The sequence below is a fragment of the Coenobita brevimanus genome, chromosome 57 (genome assembly GCF_032717465.1).
Source record: "Coenobita brevimanus isolate Jiangsu-jjx chromosome 57, ASM3271746v2, whole genome shotgun sequence".
Taxonomy (NCBI): domain Eukaryota; kingdom Metazoa; phylum Arthropoda; class Malacostraca; order Decapoda; family Coenobitidae; genus Coenobita; species Coenobita brevimanus.
The window spans coordinates 7328589-7352188 of record NC_137010.1 but is presented as its reverse complement, the minus strand read 5'-3'; the positions used below and the strand labels follow the sequence as shown (position 1 = coordinate 7352188).

The window sequence follows — 23600 nt, the reverse complement described above, 5'->3', positions numbered from 1 at the left end:
AACAGGGATGTGTCATGTCTCCATGGTTGTTCAATCTGTACATGGATGGGGTAATAAAAGAGGTACAAGGTAGGGTAGTGGATGTTGGAGTGGCTCTGGTGAGAGAGGATAGTGTTTGGAAACTCCCTGTACTGTTGTTTGCAGATGATACTGTGTTGTTGAGTGAAGACGAAGGGGAGCTGCAAGGCTTGGTGGATGAGTTTGAGAGAGTGTGTAAGAAACGGAATCTAAAGGTGAATGTAGGGAAGAGTAAAGTGATGGTCTTTGAGAGAGGTGAAGTCAGTGAATGTACAGCGAGGTTGGATGGTGAGGAATTGGAAAATGTGAGTACGTTTAAGTATTTGGGTAGTGTGATGAGTAAGGATGGAGGTTTGGAGGGTGAAGTGCTTGAAAGGGTTCAGCAGGGAAGAAAGGTTGCCGGTTCTTTGAAAGCAGTGATAAGAAGCAGGGAAGTGAGCATGGAAGTGAAAAAGTTACTACATGACAGTATTGTGATACCAACTCTAACGTACGGAAGTGAAGCTTGGACGTTGTTGGAAGGACACAAGTCAAGAGTGAGGGCCGTGGAAATGAGTTATTTAAGAGGAGCCTGTGGAGTCACATGGAGAGACAGGCTGACGAATGAGGATATAAAGGAGCGTTGTGGTGTTGATGTGGATGTGATAGGAAGCGTTATGAGGAACACACTGAGGTGGTTTGGCCATGTGGAGAGGATGGAGGGTGAAAGACTGATGAAGAGAGTGTATGTGAGTGAGGTGGAGGGGGAAAGAGGGAGGGGGAGGCCGAGGATGAGATGGAGAGATGGGGTGGAGAGGTATATGAGAGAGGGGGGTGTGAGTTGGGAGCAGGGGAGTGAAATGGCGGGGGACAGGGCGACTTGGAGGCGATTTGTTTGTGGCCACCCCAAACGGGATTGAGGCGTCTGGCAATAGATAGATAGATAGATAGAAAAAATTTTACACTTATATACTGATTAATTTGATTTATATTTATTCATTTCCTTTTTTGCAGGATACCAATATAGTTTTGTGTCAGAAAGTGCAACAGGGCTGCCATCATGAACTCCTTCAAAAGTTTCATGAACAAGGTGAGGAAGAGGGAGGGTATGAAAAACATAAATCTGATACTGTACTTTATCCAAATAGAGAGGGGATGGTAATAGTGATGGTGGTGGTGACAGTGGTGGTGGAGGTAGTGAAGTCAGTGGTGGTAGTATTAATGAGAGTGATGATAGTAATATACTATAGATGGTCATATGATAAAAGTAGCAAGAGTCTGTTCTGTGAGAGTTGTGATATTCCCATGACCATTTCGTCAGTTTAAGTTCAGTGCAATATGTTGAACATTCTTTTGCTCTTTTGTCCAAGATCAGTCTTCTTATTCTTCACTTGATACCCAACATCAACTTTTCCATTCCTCACTGAAATTTGTTCGATTCCATATTGGGTCTTCATCTTCCAACATTATCCTGAATACCGGTATCACTTTCATACATTAGCTGTATTTAGCCCCCTATCTTTGCAGTGTTTGCTTATGCCCAGACCATCTTACTATAGTTCCCCATATTCATTCTGAAGTTGTATGTCTCACACCAGCTGGCCATTCTTTCAATTCAAAATAGAGTACCAGGTACTCATAAATTTCTCTTACAAAAAAAAAAAAAAAAAAAAAAAAAAAAAAAAAAAACACCCTGGAGCCCAGAAATAAGCCTGTCACTCACTGCTCAAGTTTTACCCCCCAAGTAGAGAGGGGCAGGGCGACTCAGTGGTAGAGTGTCGGACTGGGGACCAGCGGGTCATAAGTTTGAGCCATGACCGGTAGCTGCCATACTGGGAGGGGTAGCATCCTCCTGTCACCTAGCAGGGCTATATGGTCTAATAAGGTCTAGCTTGGGGGAACATTTCCCACTCCCCTAAGAGAGGTATGCCAGTAACTCACCTTTGTCAAGCCAGTTGTTTCATTTGTTAACCTTCTCATTAGTTGGTTGGGGTTTTTCTCCACTGAATAAACCAGTTTAGTATGAGACACAAAAAGTATTGTACTAAATATATTTCATCCACTGAAAGGATTAATATGGATAGGATTTAACATTTCATTCACAGGTGTTACCTTAGCCAAATTAAAACCTAATATTTCCTATGTATCCTTCAGCTAGTGAGGTGGTTGTTTGTTGGTCTGTCTCAAATGCATGTCACTGATTATTCTCTTTGGCCTTGTCCCTCCACATTGTTCATTTGTCTCTTACCCTTCTGTTTCTTTACTTTTACATGGTTTCAGAGGTGCAGGTTGTATCACCACTTTGTGTCACCAGAAAAGGGAGTGTGTGCTGGAGATAGGCCCATAGATGGCTCTGGGTGATGAATCAGTGGATGGGGTGATCAGATCTAGGGAAGAGGGGATGGTGCAGTTGATAGAATATTCCTATTATTTATTGCATACATAATAGCAAAAAAAAAAAAAAAATCAGATAATGCATTGTAAAGTGAGGACATACAGTATGTATAATTTGTTGCCTTGTCCTGTCTTCAGGTGGGAGAGCGTGTGCGTGAGGTGGGCCCACAGGTTGCTGGGAGTGATGAACGAGTGGACGGGGGTTCAGACATGGGGGAGGGGGTGGAAGGGTTCCTGTGCCCCACCTGCTACCTCCGCCTGCCCACCCCAGAGCTGCTGCAAGAACACTATGAGGCTGAGCACATTGAGCCATCCGCGAACTACCTCTGTCCTGTCTGCAAGGCTCGACTCAACTCACAGCCGGAGCTGGAGAAGCACTACGCCAATGTGCACAGTATGAAAGGTCCGTGTATAGGCTTGGGTAGTGGAGCTAGTGTGTGAGCAACATTGTCGGCCCTGTTTAATCTGCTCTATGTGTATTAATTCTAGGCTTTTGGTTTTCAGGCCATCTAGTGCCCTAATATATCAGCCCTCCAGTATCTCAGTTCTCTTACCCCTTTCTCTCTATCATTCCTTCTTCATTTTTTTTAAAACACTTTTCTCACACTCCTCCTTTGTATGCCTATTCTTTTTTTTCTCTCTCATATTCACTCTTTCCTGTTTGCTTTGTTTTTCCTCACTTGCCAGTCCTTAACTTTTCCATTACTTTTCCCTCCCTTTTACTTCTCCCATTTTCTCAGTATTCCACGCCTTCGTTTCTTCTACTCTGTTTTCACCCTTTTCATCGTACCAGTGTCTCCTCTTTCAGCCATCCTTCCCTCATTTATCCACTTTTGCCTCACCCTCACCCTTAACCTTTTCATTCACTTTTCTCTTATTCCCTGTTTCATCTCCTATATCCCCCTTCCTCTCCCCTTAATCTCCCTACCCTTGTCATTTTCTCCCTCTCTCCATTATCTTTCCTCTCCTTTCCCCTTACCACCCCTTCCCTCCTCATTGTCTTTCCTCCAGTTCCCCATATTTCTCCTTCCCGTCCCTTTTACCTCCTCTTCCATGTCCCTTATCTGCCCATCCTCTGCTTCCTGTCTTCCCTTCCTTCCCTCTTATCTTTCCTCACCTTCCCCCTTATCTCCCCTCCCTATCCTAATACAGGTATCTCCCCTTCCCCCTCATCCCTGTATTTCCATTTCCTCCTCCCCATCTCTGTATCTCCCATTCCCCCTCCCCATCCCTGTATCTCCCCTCCCCCCTCCCCATCCCAATATTTCCCCCTCCCCATCCTTATATCTCCCCTTTCCTCCCCCCATCCCTATATCTCCCCTTCCCCTCCCTATCCCAATATTTCCTCCTCCCCATCCCTGTATCTCCCCCTCCCCCTCCTTATCCCTTTAGCTCCCTCTCCTCCTCCCCTTCATCCATGTTTCCCTCTCCCCCTCCCTTTATTTCCCCTTACCCTCTTATCCTTTTCCCATTTCTCCCCATACCATCATTTGTATCTCACCTGTTTTTCTCCATTAGCTCACCTTTCAGTTTCCTTCTTTCATTTTTAACACTCCCATTCACATATCCCCCTTTTTACTCCCTCTCCCTCTCTTTCACCCTTTCTTTTTGCTCTCGTTCCATTTCTCTATCTCACTCTTCACCCTCTAAACTTTTCTCTCCCTCTCTTGCATCCCACTAACCCTTGACTTATTCTCCGTATGTCACCTTTCCCTTCTCATCACCCTTGCCACTCCCTTCCCTCTCCTCTTTGTCTCCCTTCTTTTTTTTTCTTTTTTCTTTTATTTTTTTCAGTCTCTCCCTCACCCATTTTCCTCTCCTCTCTCCCCAGTGCCTTTTCTTTCTTTCTTCCATTCTTGTCCTTTCCCCTGTCCTTTCTTCTTTCATTTTCTCACTTTCACCTTTCACCTAACTTTCACTTGCATCCTATCTCTACCCCTGTCTGTTTCCCTCTGCCTTACCTTCTCCATTAGCTCATTTTCCTTTATATCATGTTTTACCTTCCTCTTCTCCCCCCCCCCTCTCTCTCTCTCTCTCTCTCTCTCTCTCTCTCTCTTTCATATAAGGTTCCTCACCCTTGTTGACTCACCTTTCTCTTTTTCCTTTATCCTTCTCCTCACTCTTGTAACTCGTACCTTACCCTAAACCCAACCTTTCACATTGTTTCTCTCTTCCATATCTCATTCACATCCTGTTTTCCTATGTTGCACTCTTCCCTTCCCTTCATCTATCATGCCTGCCTCACTTTTCTCTCATTTCTCACCATACTCTAACCAACCTCTTCTCACATTTCTCCCTCATCTCTCATTCACAGTACTGTTGCATCTCTTCCTTCATCTCATCCTGTTTTGTTTCACTTCCCTTACCCTTCCTCACCTCTCTGTGTCACTTCCATTACCTCTTAATTTTGTCTTCATCGCTCCCACTCTCTTCTTCCTCACTTGTCCATTACTGCTTCTGCTCTTTTTCTTCATTGCTTCTTTTACCTTTGTTGCACAAATTGTCTATCTATCTATCTATAGCCCGACGCTCTAGTCCCGCAAAGGGTGGCCGCAGACAAAACGCCTCCAAGTCACTCTGTCACCCACCATTTGACTCCCCTCCCCCCAACTCACCCCCCCCTCCCTCATATACCTCTCAACCAGTGACAATTTATATTTTACTCAGGCGCTACCAAACAGTTTTATTCAGGTTAGGAAAGACCTCTGATAGTGGAGAGATAAGTGAATGCTGTATCTAGTTGAATAAAATCATCTAGAGAGGGAGATGGGAAGAGTGTTATGAAAATGCATCACAATATTGAAGGGATTAACCTTTCATTTACTCTCTTCACCTTTCTTTCATATGTCACTCCATTAATTTTGTCGCTGTTTTATTTTCCCCATTTTTGCATATGCCTCTCCCTCATCCCTTCCTATCCTGTTATTGTCCTATTGATACCCTTTTCTCTCATCTCCTTCACCTCTCCTGTAACTCCCTTCTTATCCCTCATGTTTCTCCTACCTCATCTCTCCCTCAAATACAGTTTTACCTCTCCCTCCTCCATCTCTCCCTCAGTCCCCCATCTCCCCTTCAGCTGTCATCAGCTTATCCCATGTTTTCCCCTCCCTCACCTCTCTCTCGTTTCATTTTTCCTCTCCACCACTTCTCACCTTTTTCTCTTCCTCACCTTTTCTTCATTTTTAACATACCTCAATCTTATGAATATCTCCTTCACAGTGCCTCCTCACTGGTCTCACTTCTCCCCATGCCTCCCTCACATAATTTACCTCTTTAATTTCCATCCTTCCTTCCCTTCTTCTCCCATCCTTCAGTCCATCATCTCGCCACATTTACTCTTTCTTCTCCCCATGTTCATCATTTCGTCATCCCTCTTCCATGTCTCCTGTTTCTCCATTTACCTCTTCCTTCACTCCATTCCCTAGTCCTCACCTTTCCCAAATATTGTCCTTTCATCTCCACTTCACTTCTTCCCATTCACTATTTGCACACACTAACCTCGCAAACCCCAGTCATTCAACTTCTCAGTTATTCCTTCCCTTTGTATAGTATTACCCCTACTCATTTCACTCCTTGAGCTCAGTCATCTTTTCCCTTCGCCTTTTTGCAGCTTATTCGCACTTTCTTTCCATCACATTTTACTCACAGTACCGGTATCCTCTTTCTCACGCAGACACAAGTGGACACAGTCTCGAAGCACTACGAGAGGAATTGACAGAACTGTCAACAAACTTGCGGGAGGAGCGCTGGTACTCAGAGGAACTGAAGAAGGAGGTGGAGCGGCTCCAGGAGGCATTCAAGAAAAAGGATGGCGGAGAGGACAACTTTGTGCACAAGGTTTGTTGGTGGTAATACACACACATACACACACACATGCATGTATGTAAGCACACAGACATGCACTGACACATGCACATCATCATCATCATAACCTTATAACTCTTAAAAATATAAAGAAGAATTTTAACAGAAAAGAAAATTTTACTTTAACTTCAGAAATGGTAGCTAGTTGAATTAGTCTAAATTCATCATCATCATTCTGTTTTAAAACTTGACTTTGGTTACAGAGTTGGCAATTGGACTATTTTACAGTAATCATCACCAGCATCATTTTTTAATGAAAAGTTAACTACTGTGTCACAAATACCATGATGGGACAGTTCTATAATATGGCAAAAGGATTAAAGGTGGAGTTTTAGAATTATCATCATCATCTTTATATTTGAGGACTTGACCAACTAGAAATGATAGTGGTACCTGTAAGATCATCATCATCATCATAACCTTTTTCTGTTTACCGTATTGTACAGTATTTTCCTACCCATTCCTTCATTCAAAGTCTTACAGTATTATCATTTACAAATTCCTTGTCCCACAGTCACAACTCGAGGCAGTGGAGGAGTCTAAAACACTGCTCACATCAGAAGTGGTTTTGCTACGTAAACAGCTGACCGAATCAATAGAGCTGAATGGGTCCTTGCGCTCAGAGAAGGACATGCTGGAATCACGAGCCTCTGAGTTTGCAGTGGAGAGAGCAGAGTTGCGAGCCACACTTGATACACTGCAAGCTGAGAAGGTAAATGGCTGAGTTGGGTTGGGAGGGTTATTTTGCTATCATAAGCATTGTGTCCTACCTTCCATATTTCTCATTCCTCACTGGAGGTTAGAGAGTATTCTTCTTTCTCATATGTTTTTGTTGTGTACTTCATATTGCTGTCACAAAAAAATGTTTCATATAACATCTTCCATTGTCTCAGCCAGCAGGGAAATGTTATCGAACTTTAACCCCTAAAACGCGGATCGTCGCTTTTGCGACGGTCGGCCCAAAGGGCAAGACGGCGGGTCGTCGCGTTTGCGATTTGAGTTAATTTTGAATAACCGCGGGCAAGCAGGCTCAAGCTGGTATTGTCTCTCAGTCCCGCCACCCGTGAGCTACTTTTAGCACACTTGACCTTTGTACTACTGACCTCGGTTGTTGCCAAGTCTCATTTTTTTTACCCACGGACGCACCGATGCGCGGCCCTCCCTCGTCGTGCGATATGGCAATGCGCGGATGGCTGATACGTGTCAATCTGCGCCGTCATCTCGCAAGCACTTTTTGCTATTGGGAAACGCTTGTTTCCCCAGTTGTCACACTGTCATTTTTTGCGCGGTTTGCCCCAGATTAGCGTCAGTCCACGCAAATCTGCCACGGTGACACCATGTCAGGCTCTAGCTCTTCTAGTTCCGTGCCTTCTAGCCCTCCAAAAAGGGTTTTGTTACCTCTACGCCCTTCAAAACTTTTTACAAGTGACTACCAAGGGGCTAAGTGACTCGGCCATAGCATCTGAACTGTTGAAAGCCTCTATGGACTACGGCAGTGACGTGGGTGTTTTGTCTAGCCTGGCTGAATCAGAGACACAATCGAGTGCTGATTCAGCCCCGGAAGTGATGATTTCTGTGCCCGAGGAAACTGTGACTGTGCCCAGCACCTCTACAGGGAAGGCCCCGGTGAAAAGGGGCCTCGAATATGGAAAGGGAGAGAAAAGGAAGAGGAGCGGAGACAGCAGTGCACCGCCATTGTCCACTACGCCACGCCACACCACCGCAAGCCCGCCACGTTCTCCCAGCCCTCTTCTCTCGTCCCTCCTCGTCTGCTCTCCTGTCTCCTGAGTCATCGGAGTCTCCATCACCACCGAGAAAGGGAAGTAGACGAGCAATGTTAGGTATGAGAGGTTATCGTAGGCCTAGTGTTCGTGTGAGTAAAGTTAAGTCCCCTAGGCTAACTCCCACTAGGCAACTCAGGAGTCACGCCACCGCGGGTGACCTTGACCCAAGCGATAATCTCCCTCCAACCACCACCACCACCACCACAACACCAACACGGCCTGGGATAACCTCTCCCTTACCTACTATTGCCCAGCCTGCCTCACCCACTCCCACACGACCTGCCTCACCCCCGCCGCCCCAAGCACCTCCCAGCCTAGGCAGGGAACTTTAGATGCTTTTGTGTGGTCAGAGGATCAGATTTTGTGCCTGAAGATCTGCCCTTTGGACGAAAGTGAGTGTGGACTTCAGGCTGACTTCCCTGTGGACGACGATGGTGAATGTGTTGACTACCTGTTGGCCTTCCTTGACGACGAGGTTATGGAGCACATCTGTACCGAGACCAACAGGTACGAGGGGCAATGTGCGCCAATTCGCGAAGAAGAAGGTGAGGCTGCGACGCCATCCACGTCGCGGATGGCATCATGGGTGCCTTTGACGATCCATGAGCTTTTTGTATTTATTGCCTTGATGTTGCTTATGCCACACAACTGGAAGCATAAGTTGGAAGAGTACTGGGGTTCCGGCAGGCTGTGCCCAACACCAATATTCAATAAATACATGAGCCGCGATCGTTTTTAGGCAGCTGATGACTTATCTTCACTTCGCGAATAATGATGAGCCTTCCCAAACTGACCCATTATGGAAAGTGAGGGGAATCCTGAACATGATCAAAGATAAGTTTACGAGGTTCTTGCGCCCTTTCAAGAAAGTCGTGATTGACGAGTCTTTGGTATTGTTCAGGGGCCGTCTTCGGTTTGTCCAGTACATTCCAAGCAAACGCCACCGCTTTGGAATCAAGTTTTCGTGCTGTGCGACTGCAAGACGGGGTTCATCCTTGACTTCGTCATCTACACCGCCAGCAATGTCGACTTGGATAAGACTGACCCCCTTGGATTCTCTGGTTCTGTGGTGAAAGTGCTTTTGGAAAAGTACTTTGGCGAGAATCATGTCCTGTATACGGACAATTATTATACAGCTCCAAAACTCGCCAAGTACCTTTCTGAACACGGCGTCGGCTCCTGTGGCACTGTCAGAAGTAACAGGGCACATTACCCTGCCTTCCCAGAGGCTGAAAAGTCAAAGCGGGGAGACGTGCACCTGAAGAAATCTGACAAGATGCTTGCGATCAGGTGGCATGATAAGAGAGTCGTGAACATGCTCACCACAGTACACAAGGGTGAAATGCTGGCAACAGGGAAGGTCGACAGAAGGACTGGCGAGCCTGTGATGAAGCCTGATGCTGTAATTGACTATAACGTCAATATGCGGCTGGTGGACAAGTCGGATATGATGATTGGAGAGATTGACTGTCTGAGGAAAAATCGTCGTTGGTACAGGAAGGTGTTCTTGCACTTGATTGACATGTGCATGTTGAACGCCTTCATCCTGTATAAAATCAAGAACAGGAAGCCAGCCAACTACTCTCTCAGAAGATTCTCCAAGACTTGTGTCTACCAGCTGCTTCAGCGTTATGGCCAGGTGCTTTCAACAGGTCCCAAACGCCACCCTCACACACCTCCAGACCGCCTACAGTGTATGGCCTACCTTCAGCGACACCGCCTGGAGCCACTGCCAGCCACTGCAAAGAGGGGGAAAGCACTGAGGAGGTGTCATATGTGCAGCCACACTACCAGGCAGGAAAGAACTTTTAGGCACACCTCCTTGCAGTGCAAAGAGTGCAAAGTTCCCCTCTGTGCTTACCCGTGTTTTTTCGACTACCACAGCCTAAGTAGATTTTGAAAATAAGGGTAAAAATATTGGGAAAAATACTGAGAGTGACAGTGATAATATTGTTTAGTTTTCTTTTACGTGCTGACAGTGACAGCCTGATGAGTATAAATTAGTGTATGTACTTGTAAAAGCACTGACAGTTACAGTGTTTTTTGTTGTAAATAATTGTACATAGTAATCATATAAGTATTGCGAGTGACAGTCACTCCAGTGTAAAAAGATAAAAGCATATTTTCCTATTCTATGTTCTGAAAGTAAAAGTTTTTTGTGTATAAAATATTATTTTTATAACACTGGACAGTGACACTGATGAATAAGGCAAAAAAAAAAAAAAGATACAGTGAAAGTGAGCGATAGAAATGAAGTGCGAGTGGCCGACAGGAGAAGCGAGAATAAAGTGCCTGCCGTAAGGCTGAATAAACTCGCGCCGCGGTGGTCTTCCTCATTCCCAGTCCACAATACTGGCAGTGACATTGATTTTTATTACCGTAATAGTGACAGGCAAACGTTTGCGAAGTCCTATGATGGAAAAAAAAAGGAGTATACGTGTTTTTTGCCGAGAAAAGGCAAATGTGACAATATTGACGGGAAGATCGCCACCGCGCTGCATGTCGGCCGTGCGCTCCGTCCATTTTAGCCTTATTTTCAGTTCTTATTTACAAATACGGATTCCAAACAACCTGTACGTTGTTGTATAAAGTGTACTGTGACAGATTGAGGCTGTGGTAGAAAGAAAACCGGGTTTTTGGAGGTGTGAGAGTGAAGACTTTGTTACCCAACTTTGCAAGTCTTCACAAGTCCTTGGGTAGTCAACGAAGGCTCAACATGTGGCTCAGGAGATAGCTGAATGTAAGTAATATATGCCTTAAAAATTTTAATGCTCTAGGGTTAATCTATGATTTTTGGCTAATATTTTTCCACAGGTACTCAGACCCCGCTACAACCCCGCCACAGGGGGGGGGATCGCGCGTACACAGCCGCGTTTTAGGGGTTAAATCATGCTAATACATTTCATTAGTTACCTGGTGGTTAAAAATGTAAAACACAATTTGAAGTGCAGTGCTGGTTCTATATTGGTACTTATCATTTATTTTTTTTATTTTTTTCTAATATCATGTAATTCTACAAGGGGCACCTGCTCTGAATTTTTCGGGACTAGGGTAGCTTAAACTCGGTTCCCAATGCCTCTCAAGGAATAATAGAGGATTGGTTGTTACTTGGTACCACTACGTAAATGGATTCAGCATTTTTTTTTTTTTTTCTCCTGCCTTGGATGATTCTGCAATTAGGCATCAGGCAATAGAGCAATAAGAAAATAGGAAGATGAAGTTAATTCATAGTGTAGTACTCTACAAATAATTCATTATCACGATGATCATCATCATCTGGACCTCCATTCCCACCCTAGGGCAGGTGACAAATAATTCTATCTATCCATTGCCAGACACGTTAATCCCGTAAGGGGTGGCCACTTTATAACCATCTTAGTGTTAGGATATCACTTAGCAGCACAATACAGAATCACTTATATTAGCATGAATATAACACTTAAGTGCACTGAAAGCAATGGAAGGCTTAATTATAGCAGTTATCCCTTCTTTTGTTTTATCTACAAAATCTCTGCTAAACACAATCCATACCAAACCTAAGCCTGCTCAACAACACTAAGACTAATAATCCAGGATTATTAGTTTTAGTGTTGTTGAGTTGGCTTAGGTTAGGCATGGATTGTGTTCACTCAGTTCACTATCCACACGCACTGCAGCCTTAGCACCATCATAAATACTCTTCACAGCATTCAACAACTTCCCATTTACTCCATAATTATATCCTTAATACTTTCCACATTCCTTACCTATACATGCTGCCATATGCTTTCTCCAAATCCATGAAGGCCACATACAACTTCTTTGCCTTCTCTGGAAACTTTTCCACTAAAGACTTAACAATGAATATCTGATCTACACAACCTCTTCCCTTCCTAAAACCTCCTTGTTCTTCTCCACCTAATCTCTAATTCAGTCAGTAAGTATCCTACCATACACTTTTGCTGTTACACTGTGATTACCAAACACTTCTTTCTCCCCTTTTCCTTTGTAGCCTACAAGGGAACAGTTATACCTGACTGCCAGTCCTCTGGGACTGTACCTTCCTCCCAGGCCAGTCTGCACATCTTCCATATCCATTCACTACTATCTCTCCCCCATGCTTCAGCATTTCACCACACACTCCATCAGTTCCTGGGGCTTTCCCCAATTTAACTTTCTTCATTGCCTCCACAACTTCTATCCTACTGATTTCTTCCTGTCTTCTTACCTCCCTCCTTCTCCCAGCCATTCCCCAGCCACTTATACTCGCATTACTTCCATCCTGTATGTTCAACAATTCCTTAAAGTGTTCTCTCCATCTGCTCACTTTTTCTCCCTTCTCCACTAGTAATGTACCATTTTTATCTTTCACTCCTCTGCTAACCTCACTTCCACCCTGTCTTACTCTCTTCACCTCTTTCCAGAACATTTTCTTACAGTCCCTCCACTTTACACTCAAATTCCTTCCAAATTCCTCATCCACTCTCTTCTTACTCTCTCTTACTAATCTTTTCACCTCTCTCTTTCTTTCTACATATAACTCTCTCCTCCGCCTCTCAACTTCTTCCACACCCCTATTTCTCATCCATTCATTGTATGCTTTCTTCTTTTGTGCCACAGCCTGTCTCACCTTTTCAGTCCACCACGCTGTTCCTTGCACCCCCCTCCATCTTCTCTTCCTCCCACACACCACATCACATGCTGCATGTATTTGTTCTGTAAATATCCTGCACACAACTTCCACGTCCCCCATCTGCACCAAATCATATTTACCCAGTCGCTCCTCGACTGTAATTGTTTTTAATCCTTTTAACCTGAGGGTGTTTCATAAGCTAAGTAAAAGCATATAGTGTTGAGATGAATATGATGCAAAGTACATCTTCAGGCTGAAAGTTCTAAAAGGCAGAAATGCTGTTAGGCTGGTCACATCTTTAACTGAATATGTACCAAATGGATGGCTGTGGTATCATAGCAGCAACAGGGAGATGAATTGAGAGAAATAGGAAAGCTGAGAATCAGGTGGAAGAATGAAGCCTGTAAATTTACTCGACTGGGATGAAAGAAGCAAACAACTAATGGAACGAAGTAGAAATAGTTGGCAGAGACCTTAGTTTTGGAATGGTGTTGCGAGGCTAATGATGATGATGGTGTTAAGTGAATTGGATATGGAAAAAATGGAGTTCAGATACTGCACTTCAGATGAATTGATAGTTGAGATTTTGTTAGGTTTATTATTTTTGGTATATTAGGAGGAATGAATTTTTTTAAGATTGAGTAAGATGAGTATGGATTAGTTTTTAGGAGTGTGAGTAATTCTGTTTTAGCTCCTTAGGGCAAGAGTTTATTAGTTTAGGTTAGATAGGGCACTTAAATTTTTCCTGTAAAATTTAATAATACATTTGAGAGGACTTAAGTTATAATTAGCTACCTTACTTGTATAAAAGTTTTAATTTTTACATAACCCAGCCAGAGTATTTTATTGTCTTACAGCTTCATGCAAGATTGGTTCATATTTTACATCCAGGATTATTTCTTACTGTGCCCAGTTGCATCCATCATTACATGTTATTGTGATTGAGTTTCATGCCCGAATAAAATTGCTATGCATCAGTGACAATCACTTCCACTGTTTTGCTTTGAACTGCCAAAACTGCAGAAGCACTTTTAACCTCTTCAATGTAAGGCATTTTGTAAACTAAATAAAATAGTCCAGCACATACCAGAATGAATGAAAAATTACATCTTTGTAAATGAAAAGGTTTATGGGACTGAAATACAGTGTCATCAGACTGGCCATACAGTCCTTATTGTGGGGTGGTGTATGACTTAAATGTATTATTATTTTTTTTTTTAAGTCATAAAAAAGATAGGTTTGACTGGGTGGGAAAGAGAAACTGCAGCTGAGTCCATGTAAAGCAGTGTAGAAGTCTGTTGTAACCTCCTCTTCCTAGGTATTGCATTTATAAATTTATAAATATATACTGGGAATCATGCATAGATGTGTTGACAGATATGTAGATCAAGAGAGGAGAAATGTGCAAAGTATGGAGCTGTAGGACCTCAAAGTTGTCCCTGTCTCTTCATCACCTGGCAGTGCCTTTTAATCATCATCATCATCATCACCCTACCTGGCTTCACCTTTACCTTTGATATTGTCTCTTAACATCGTATCCCATGTTTTCCTTTAATAACTTCTTATTTTTCTTCCATCCACATTCATACTTGTACACATCCTTGCATACTGATCTTCCCTTAGCCTAACTGAACATGTCTGAACCACCTTTGCCTACCCCTGTGCAAGACATCACTAGTGCATTTTATATGTAACTTATCCTTCCCATTTTTCACAAAAAGAATTTCTGCACTGTAGTTTTCATTTCTGCTAGTGTTAGATGGGGCCATCCATCATTCTGTCCTCATTGTATTGCTACCTTCAGTTGACTGTGCACAGATTGATAGGCCAAATAGTTAATGGAAACCTATGAAACCATTTGCTATAGTGGATGTTAACCATATAAGCAACAGATGGATGCCTGGTGGTTTGGTGAATTGATATACTTTGCCTGGATGTGGCCCTTATGGGTCTTTCTCTGATGGGTAGTTGTGTTAACTGCGTACATGATGGTACTCGGGGAAAAAGTGACTACTCATCCTTGCCTTGATTATCTAGGCCAAAAAGCCTACCCCCAGCATCTGTGCCTCTGCAAAAAATGAACAATAAAAAATTGGAAGATGGATAGGTTGTTTAAAGTTGACTCTTATGTAGTTTTTAATTTATTTAATAAAATGCCAGTGGATCATAATTTTTGTTGCCGTTTGTTTGAGGGTCTAGTGCAGAGAGATCGCCCCTAAGATGAGTACAGTCATCTGATGCATGAAGAGTAAATAGTCACTAGCATACTGTCTGAGAGAGGAAGAGTGAGAGATAGAGATGAATGGGTAAGATAAAAAATGTGAAAAATAAGGGAAAATTAATGACCCATAGAGAGGAGCTGAGAGATAATGAAGAAAAATCAACCTATCCCCTCGTCCTTCTTCCCAGGTTGGACTTGAGTCAGAACTACATGAGCTACGGTCCACCCGGTCAAATCAGGAGAGCCAGGACCAGTCTGAGGCTCAGCAGCTGCAGCAGGAGATCACCCGCCTTCAGGACCAACTTGCCACCAGGGAGAAGGAGGTCAGCTCAGGCCAGGAGTAATTTTGGGTCGTGTCAGAGGTGTTGATGTAGGTTGTGTCATCTCAGGTCATGTTGGCAAGGTTGGGTTAGGTTGGGTCATCTTTGGTGGTGATGGAAGGGTTGATTTAGGTTCGGTTGTTTCAGGTCATGTTGGATGGGTTGAGTTAGGTCAGGCCATTTCAGGTTGTGTCAGAGGGGTTGGGGTTGGGTTAGGTTATGTTAAGAGTCCAATCAGGTTGGGTCTTCTAAAGTCATGTTGAAGTTAGCTCAGATTAAGACAGCTTTGGTTATGCTGGAGTTATGTCATTTTGGGATCCAGATTATGTTTGGTTGTCTGTGGTCATTTTAGAGTTAGGTTAGGTTAGGTTAGATTAGATTAGGTTAGATCAGGTCAGATTAAGTCAGGCCAGGTCAGATCAGATCATATTGGAATGTGTTGGAGTCAGGGTACTCTGGGACTTGATAGAGGTCAGATTATGTTTGGTTATTTCAGGTTGTGGTTGAGTTGGACTAGGTTAGATCAGGTCAGTCAGATAATCTAAGTCATGATGGAAGCCATATTAGGTTGGATCAAGCCAGATCTTGTTGGACTAGCTCTGGACTTAATGGAGTTCATTTGTGTCAGGTAACTTTGGGAATCACATCAGGTCAGGTCATTAACTTTGGAATTGGAGTTAGATTACTTTAGGTCAGGTAAAGTCACACTAGAAGTCAGATCAGGTCAGGTAATCTCAAGTCATGTTGGGAGTCAGATTAGGTTAGGTAAGGTCAGGTCAGGGCAAGACATGGTCAAATTGGGTTTCGTTTGTATTATATCAAGGTTAGAGTGGATCTCTGGGTCAAGTCAGGTCAGGTTACAGAGTCATATGAGGTCACTGGATAGGTAATATTAGGTCTTAAGGTTACAGGGTCACATTGTATCACTAGGTTACCAGATCATATTGGGTCTTGGGGTCAGTGGGTTATATTGGATCTTTGGACCATCTTGAATCACTGGGCAATACTGGGTGTGTGGATCATCTTGTGTCACTGGGTCGCATTAGGTCACTGGTTTATATTGAAGCACTGAGTCATATTGGGTCATAGGGCCATTGTGAGTCACAGGTTCATCTTGAGTCATTAGGCAATCATGAGTCGCTGGGTCATATTGAGTTTAGAGTGTTTATCTTATGGTTTTTAGCCAGTCAGAGTAAACTTACCAAGTTACTCTAAACTAGTTAAACTGAAAAGGTCATGTTAGATTTCAAAATATAATAAGTTGCAGGCAGATTTTTTATTGAGGTTATTATTTCTGCTGTTGTGTATAGCCCTGAGTTGTCTGTCATCTTTGAACTGTATTCTTATGGGCTTAGGAGGCTCTCTAGGACATTTCTTTTGTGCTTTATTTGGCATGCTGCACGTCAGGAAAAGTATTGACCTTCGTTTTTGTCAGTAATGTATCCTTTTAGTTTAATTATCTGCATATCTATCTATTTGCCAGAGGGGGAAGCCAAAAATGAATTGCCTCCATATCATTCTCTCTTCCACCATCAGGCTGACCTCCCTTCAACTCAAACCCTTCTAACTCATATACCTCTTCACCCCATCCCTCCATTCAATTTAATTGGCATAAATAACATGCAGGAGAATATTCTGTCTATCTGTCTGTTGCCAGACACCATAATCCCGTAAGGGGTGGTCACAAACAAATCACCTCCATGTCAACCAGTCCCTTGCTATTTCACTGCCTTGCTCCCAGCTCACACCCCGCTCTCTCATATACCTCTTCGCGCCATCCCTCCATCTCATCCTTGGCCACCCCAACCCTCTCCCCCCCTCCACCTCACTCACATACACTCTCCTTGTTAGTCTCTCACTCCCCATCCATTCCACATGGCCTAACCACCTCAATTGATATCTCCTAACGCTTTGTATCACGTCCACATGTACACCACAGTGCTCCTTCACTTCCTCATTAGTTAGTCTGTCTCCATGTAACTCCACATGCTCGTCTCTAGTAACTCGTTTCCACTGTTCTCACTCTTGATTTGTGTCCTTCCAACAAGGTCCAAGTTTCACTTCCATACATTACAGTTGGTAACACAGTACTGTCATGCATTGACTTTTTTACTTCCATGCTCACTTCGCTGTTCCTTATCACTGCTTTCAAAGAACCAGCAACCATTCTTCCCTGTTGTACCGTTTCAAGCACTTCACCCTGTAAACTTCCATCCTTACTCATTACACCACCCAAGTGTTTACATGCACTCACATTTTCCATTTCCTCATCATCCATCCTCACTGTACATCCAATGACTTCCTTTCTTTCGAAGATCATTACTTTGCTCTTCACTACATTTGCCTTTAGATTCTGTTTCTTAAGCACTCTTCCAAACTCATTCACCAAGCCTTCCAGGTCCCCTTCGTCTTCACTTACCAATCCAGTATCATCAGCAAACAACAGTACAGGGAGTTTCCAAACGTTGTCCTCTCTCATTAAAGCCACCCTAACATCGACTGCCCTACCTTGTATCTCTTGTAACCCCATCCATATACAGATTGAACAACCATGGAGACATGGCACATCCTTTTTTCAGTCCAACATTCAAATAGAAAAATTCACCCAATTCACAATCCACATGCATTGCAGCCTTAGCCCCCTCATACATATTTTCCATGGCATTGAACAACTTCCCATTTACTCTGTGTATTCTTGATATTTTCCACATTCCTTGTCTATCTACCCTGTCATATGCTTTCTCCAAATCCATGAAGGCTGCACACAACTTCTTTCTTTTCACTAGAAACTTTTCTACTAAAGGCCTAAGAATGGATATCTGATCTATGCAACCTCTTCCCTTCCTAAAACCTCCTTTTCTTCACCAACTAATTCCTCTGTTATTTCCCTAACTCTGTCAATAAGTATCCAACATTACAGTTTTCCATTTACACTTAGAAGACAAATGCCCCTGTGATTGCCACACACTTCTTATTCCCCTTTCCCTTTGTACAGGGGAATAATTATACCTGACTTCCAATCCTCCAGGACTCTACCTTCCCCCCAGGCCAGTCTGCACATCTTCCATACCCATTGTACTAGTATCTTTCCCCCATGCTTCAGCATTTCACCACACATTCCATCAATTCCTGAGGCTATTCCCATTTTGACTTTCTTCATTGCTTCCATTACTTCCATCCTACTGATTTCTTCCTCTCTTCTCACCTCCCTGCATCTCCTAGCCATTCCCCAGCCACTTATACTCACATCACTTTCATTCTCTGTGTTCAGCAATTCCTTAAAGTGTTCTATCCATCTGCTCACTTTTTCTCCCATCTCCACTAGCAGTATACCATTTTTATCTTTCACTCCCTGACCATCTTCTTTATCACCCTGTCTAACTCTCCTTACCTCTTTCCAGAACATTTTCTTATATTCCCTCCACTTTACACTCAAATTCCTTCCAAATTCCTCATCCACTCTCTTCTTACGCTCTCTTACTAATCTTTTCACCTCTCTCCTCTCTCTACACATAAATCTCTCTTCCATCATTCAACTTCCTCCACTCCCCTGCTTCCCATCCACTCACTATATGCTTTCTTCTTTTGTGTCACAGCTTGCCTAACCTCTTCATTCCACCATGCTGTTCCTTGCACCCCTTTTCGTCTTCTCTTCACCCCACACACCACCTCACATGCTGCACAGATTTCTTCTGTTAATACCTTGCACACACCTTCCACCTCCCCCATCTGCTCCAAATCATATTTACCCAGTTGCTTCTCCACTTCTCTCTTATATTCTGCCTTTTTTCCATCCTCTTGCAGCCTTTGCCATATGCAAAAATATATACAGTATATACCATAGATATGGAAGAGGTGTTGGGTAGCTTCCTAAACTTACAAGGGTAAAGAACATCTCTTTGTTCATTTGTATTGTGAGGTTACAGTACATCATTTGTTCATATTGCATGGTGAGGTTGCAGTACATCTTTTTATTCATTAGGCTTGGTGAGGTTACAGTACTTGCCCTTTTATTTTTTTTTCCTTCTACCATATGACCTTACCAAGACAGTACGAAGCAGGTTTCCTAATCTGCCATCCATTAATTCATTGCATGGTAAGGTTATAGTAAGGCATTGGATCATAATCTCTTGGTTGTAGGCAATTTCCTAGCACCTTTTCCTGACCTCTGTGCTACTACATGCTGTATGTCATTGTCATTTTCTTTTACTGTTTGTGGATGTCACACTGAACTACTTTCCCACTTTGGGACAATTCTTCAGTGCACACTAGGAGAGCAAGGTGGGCTTTCATGTAGTGTATTGATGTACCATAATGCATTGACCCCATTGCCTTCATGCATATTTTCAGATGCTTGATGGTTTAGTGAGTTTAGGCACTCCAACCAGATGTGGCCCATGAGGGTATATTTCTGTGGGACGAGTGGGGTTTGTTGCTCAGGTAGTGTTGCAAAGAGAAAATATGTCTGAAACGAGTAGCTTAGCCCAGGGCCTGTACATTCTTAATTTGGCAGTACTGTACATTACTGGATTGAGTGATGGATGGATGGATGATAACATTTAAGAAGATATAAGATGTAATAGGTATAATAACTGCTAAGGAAAATGTGTTAGGGAGCCTCATATGTCCACGGGAAAACAGTACTTACGTTTTTTTGTGTGACAGGATCACATTTATGGTGAAGGTCTGTAGAAGGTAGGGTACTTAATGGTTCTTTATCAATTTCATGTTTGGGGCATTGTCTTTCTGAAATGCTCTTACCATCTGATATTTTTGGAAGGTGTAGAGCATTTTGTATGCTTGTGCATGGGCATTTTGTAGTAGTGTAATTGTAGTCAGTATTATAGCACTTATTCTTGGTTTTGCTGTTGTATTCAGCACGCAGCAGTAAGTCTGTTGTTTGTATAACATATTATTCCAAAGCTGAATTTTTAGAAGGCTTTTCAGGCACCACTTACCTAAAATATGTCTTACATATTCAGATGTTTTTCTGTGTGTTGACTAAATTTCACATTTTCTGTCTTGTAATATTTTCTGAGTGATTTCCTGTATTGCAGAGAAACCTCGTAAGAAGAGAAGGAAAATATTTGAATATGGACCAAAGTTGTTGTGCCTGATTTTTCCTATACAGTGGGGCACCAATTTTTGCGCCTAATTGGGTCCAAAAATAATGCGCGAAAGTGGAATTAGCGAAAGTTGGGGCATTGTCTTTATGGCAAAAAGGCTAATTGGTTCCCGGTTATCCTAAAGTAACATCAGATTTTCATTTTCACTTGCAATACAGTACATCAAATCACTATTGTACATTGCATTGTGAGATACAAACAATAGAAACTGTACAGTACACATTATATGAGGAGAAACATACCACAGAGACCAGGTTGAGGTGTTTAATGGATGTTGGGGGTAAGTATCCGAGGCGCGTGGCGGGCTTATTTAGCCACGCCAGACGTATTGGCGCCACCTCTTGCTGCCTCGCTACCACTCTCTCTCTCTGCCTCTTTTTATCACCACCACTGCCTCCCGGCCCTCCCCCCACACCACCAGGCTCTCCCCCCACACCACCAGGCCCTTTCCCCACACTACCAGGTATAGTAGAGGCCATTGAACTGTGAGAATCCAACACAATGGAGCTAGCACGCTCGTACACAATGGCGGGAATGGGTGGACAGAGTGTTGACATGACGTCATTCAAGATGGCGGTGGGTTGCGGGCGGGCGGTGCAGGAAATTCAAAGTTCAAAATATTGTCCCAAACCCAAAATTTGTGCGCGAAAATCAATTTTTTTCAAGCGAAAGTGGAAGTTAGGGAATATTTGGTGCATGCCGCAAAAGTGGATTCCGCGAATCCTGCTGTAGCGAAAGTTGGTGCACTACTGTACAGAAATCATATGATCCTTGCAGAAACATTTCAGCATGAATAATCTGAATTCTGCCATGTGTATTATTTTTATTATTATATTTTACAGTGTTATTGGTAGCTTACTGTGTCTGCATTGTTTGTATTGTAGTCATACAGTAAGTGCTTACTTATCTTTGCTAAAAGTATGTTGAAAAGTTTGTCATAGGGCTTATTGTAAGTAACAGCTATATCTAGTAAATTTACACTGGAAGACAGCATATTGAACTATCTAATCAACACATTGGAGGTGTAAAAGCCGAACTGAAAGAAATTTAATATGCTTGCTCTCAGAATGAAAGTTTTCATGAAACTGCTGTACTGAATACACTGGACAGTACAGTATTGTGTTAAAAGATATTTAGATAAGTGAGCTGCTTATGGGATATTAATAGTGTGGCATGGTTTGGTGTAGCTTGGCATGCTTAATCTCTTCAGTACAATGATGTCTCTTAAAATACTTAAAATTTTTAAACTGATGCCAGATTATTTTATATACTGTAACCTACTTGAAGGGGGAGACCTTTTTTCAGTGAAAGAGTTAGATATTTCCATTAACCCGTTCATTATGGTCATACCTCTTATGTTCTTGCTTGCTACCATCAGAGGATTGTAATTAGTGTTCAGTGTAGGAGACATCTTGTATTGAAGGCATTGAAGGTATAACAGTTGGTGCTTGTGGAGGAGCAGTGATAGCTACTGGACATAGCTCTTTTGATGGTTGCCAAACTGTCCCTTTTCATCCCCACCTCCTGTTTCTCCTCTTTGTCAATCCTCCTCCATTTCCTGTTTCATCCTCACTTTTTGTTCCTCCCTCCTCCACCTCCTCTTCCTACTGTGTCTCATCTTTTCTTCCTCCTCCCTGCATGACCCCTCAACTAATGCTATTACAGAATACTTCAGTGAGTGAGATAGAGGAAAGGTATAATGAAGAACTGCACACCCTCAGGGAGAAGCTCATCGAGTATGACATACAGGTAAATGCCAGTAGGAAATCATGTTTGGAAAATTTAAATGTTATGAAGGTGTAGGTAAGTATGTGTACAGTTGTGTTCAACAGTGCCATTACACCACTGTTAACTCCTTGAGTGTCTTTTTTTTTTTTTTCTGCTACCAGATGATTTGAACTTAGGAAGGACCTGTAGCTTAGAATGAATTATTTATGACTATATATGACCTCGTCTCAATTTTTTTTTCCCTCGCATCCCTAACCTTGACATTCACACAATGGAGGATGAGAATTAGGTGTGGAAGGTGAGAAGTGTGAACATTGTGGGTAGAATTGTGAGAGGTGGACCAAAAAAGAACTGGGACAAGGTCATAAACTGTGACCTCAGGGATGAGGGACTGAAAAGGGAGGCTGCCAGAGATCGAACAGCATGGAGAGCCACCATTAGGTGACCAAGGCTTACTCATGCAAGCATGTTGGAGCCTTTATACACGATATGATACGATCTACCCCCTCCAAGTTTCTCCTAAAGTGCATAAACTATATGATGATAGCAAAAATTAAACTTGAAAAAAAAAATACATTACTGGATTGAATGGGTTAAACCATGTTTAAGCCTAGTGACATCCATGTAAACTAATCACAAACAAACAAAAGGGTTGGAATTCACTTCATCAAATCAGAACCCCAGGTGTATAAGGGAATTATGGACTAGGATAGCACATGTGAGTGGCATAAAGCCAAGAATTTCAAGGTTTTGAATGAGGACTGAAAGGATTTTTATGTCTCAAAGTACTGTACTAGGCATTTGTTTGACAGTTTTTACTTTTGTTACTTGAATTGGGGTAGTAATGTAACATATGCAAATGTTGAAAATAGTCTAAGAGCTAATGGAACTTGCAGCAAAGAGTTTAAGATTAAAGTTGGGATACATCAGGGATAATTTCTGAGCCCATGGCCACTCTTAATGCTGATGGTAGCATTATCACAAGATTTCAGAGAAAGGTGCCCATGAGAACTCTGTCTACAGATGGTCATATCCTGATGGCGGAGGGTATGGAAGAATTGGTTGAATAATTTCAAAATGGAGATTAGGTGTGGAGTCAAAAGATTTCTGAGTACATATTGGGAATATAGGAGCCATGAACTGTGGGTGTGACACTGGGCTGCTTACTGATTTATGTAACATGTCATATTCTGTAGGACATGGGTAGGAACAGTATTTTCTTTACTGATTGCAAATATTTTGCAGACAAGAGAGATAGTGAAGTGAGTGACAGCTCAGGCCTGGTGGTGAATTTCTGTTGTACAGGAAGGTCGGGATATAATGCAAGATGGGTTCCAAGAATGTTTACAAAATACTGTATAATTTTGTATTACTGCATATACAGTACAGTAATTACATGTAACATAGTGGAGAAAGTAGGGTTAGGTTCTGTGTGACACCAGAGAAAGTAAGGTTAGATTCTGATGAGATGGAGAAAGTAGGGTTAGTTTCTGTGTGAGCCAGAGAAAGTAGGGTTAGGTTCAAAGTGGCATAAAATAGCAGAAACACTTTCTT

At 42.7% G+C, this 23600-nt stretch overlaps 1 protein-coding gene across 1 annotated transcript in view; it reads left to right on the top strand.

The window, feature by feature from the left end:
* The first annotated feature begins 1057 nt into the window (after window positions 1-1057).
* Window positions 1058-23600, top strand: part of LOC145402074 (uncharacterized) — a 71076-nt gene continuing 48533 nt past the window's right edge. Inside the window, exons 1-6 of the mRNA XM_080274179.1 lie at window positions 1058-1087; window positions 2530-2794; window positions 6065-6228; window positions 6770-6967; window positions 15061-15195; window positions 21984-22067. Coding sequence (XP_080130305.1) covers window positions 1058-1087; window positions 2530-2794; window positions 6065-6228; window positions 6770-6967; window positions 15061-15195; window positions 21984-22067 — 876 coding nt within the window. The remainder of the gene's footprint in view (window positions 1088-2529; window positions 2795-6064; window positions 6229-6769; window positions 6968-15060; window positions 15196-21983; window positions 22068-23600) is intronic.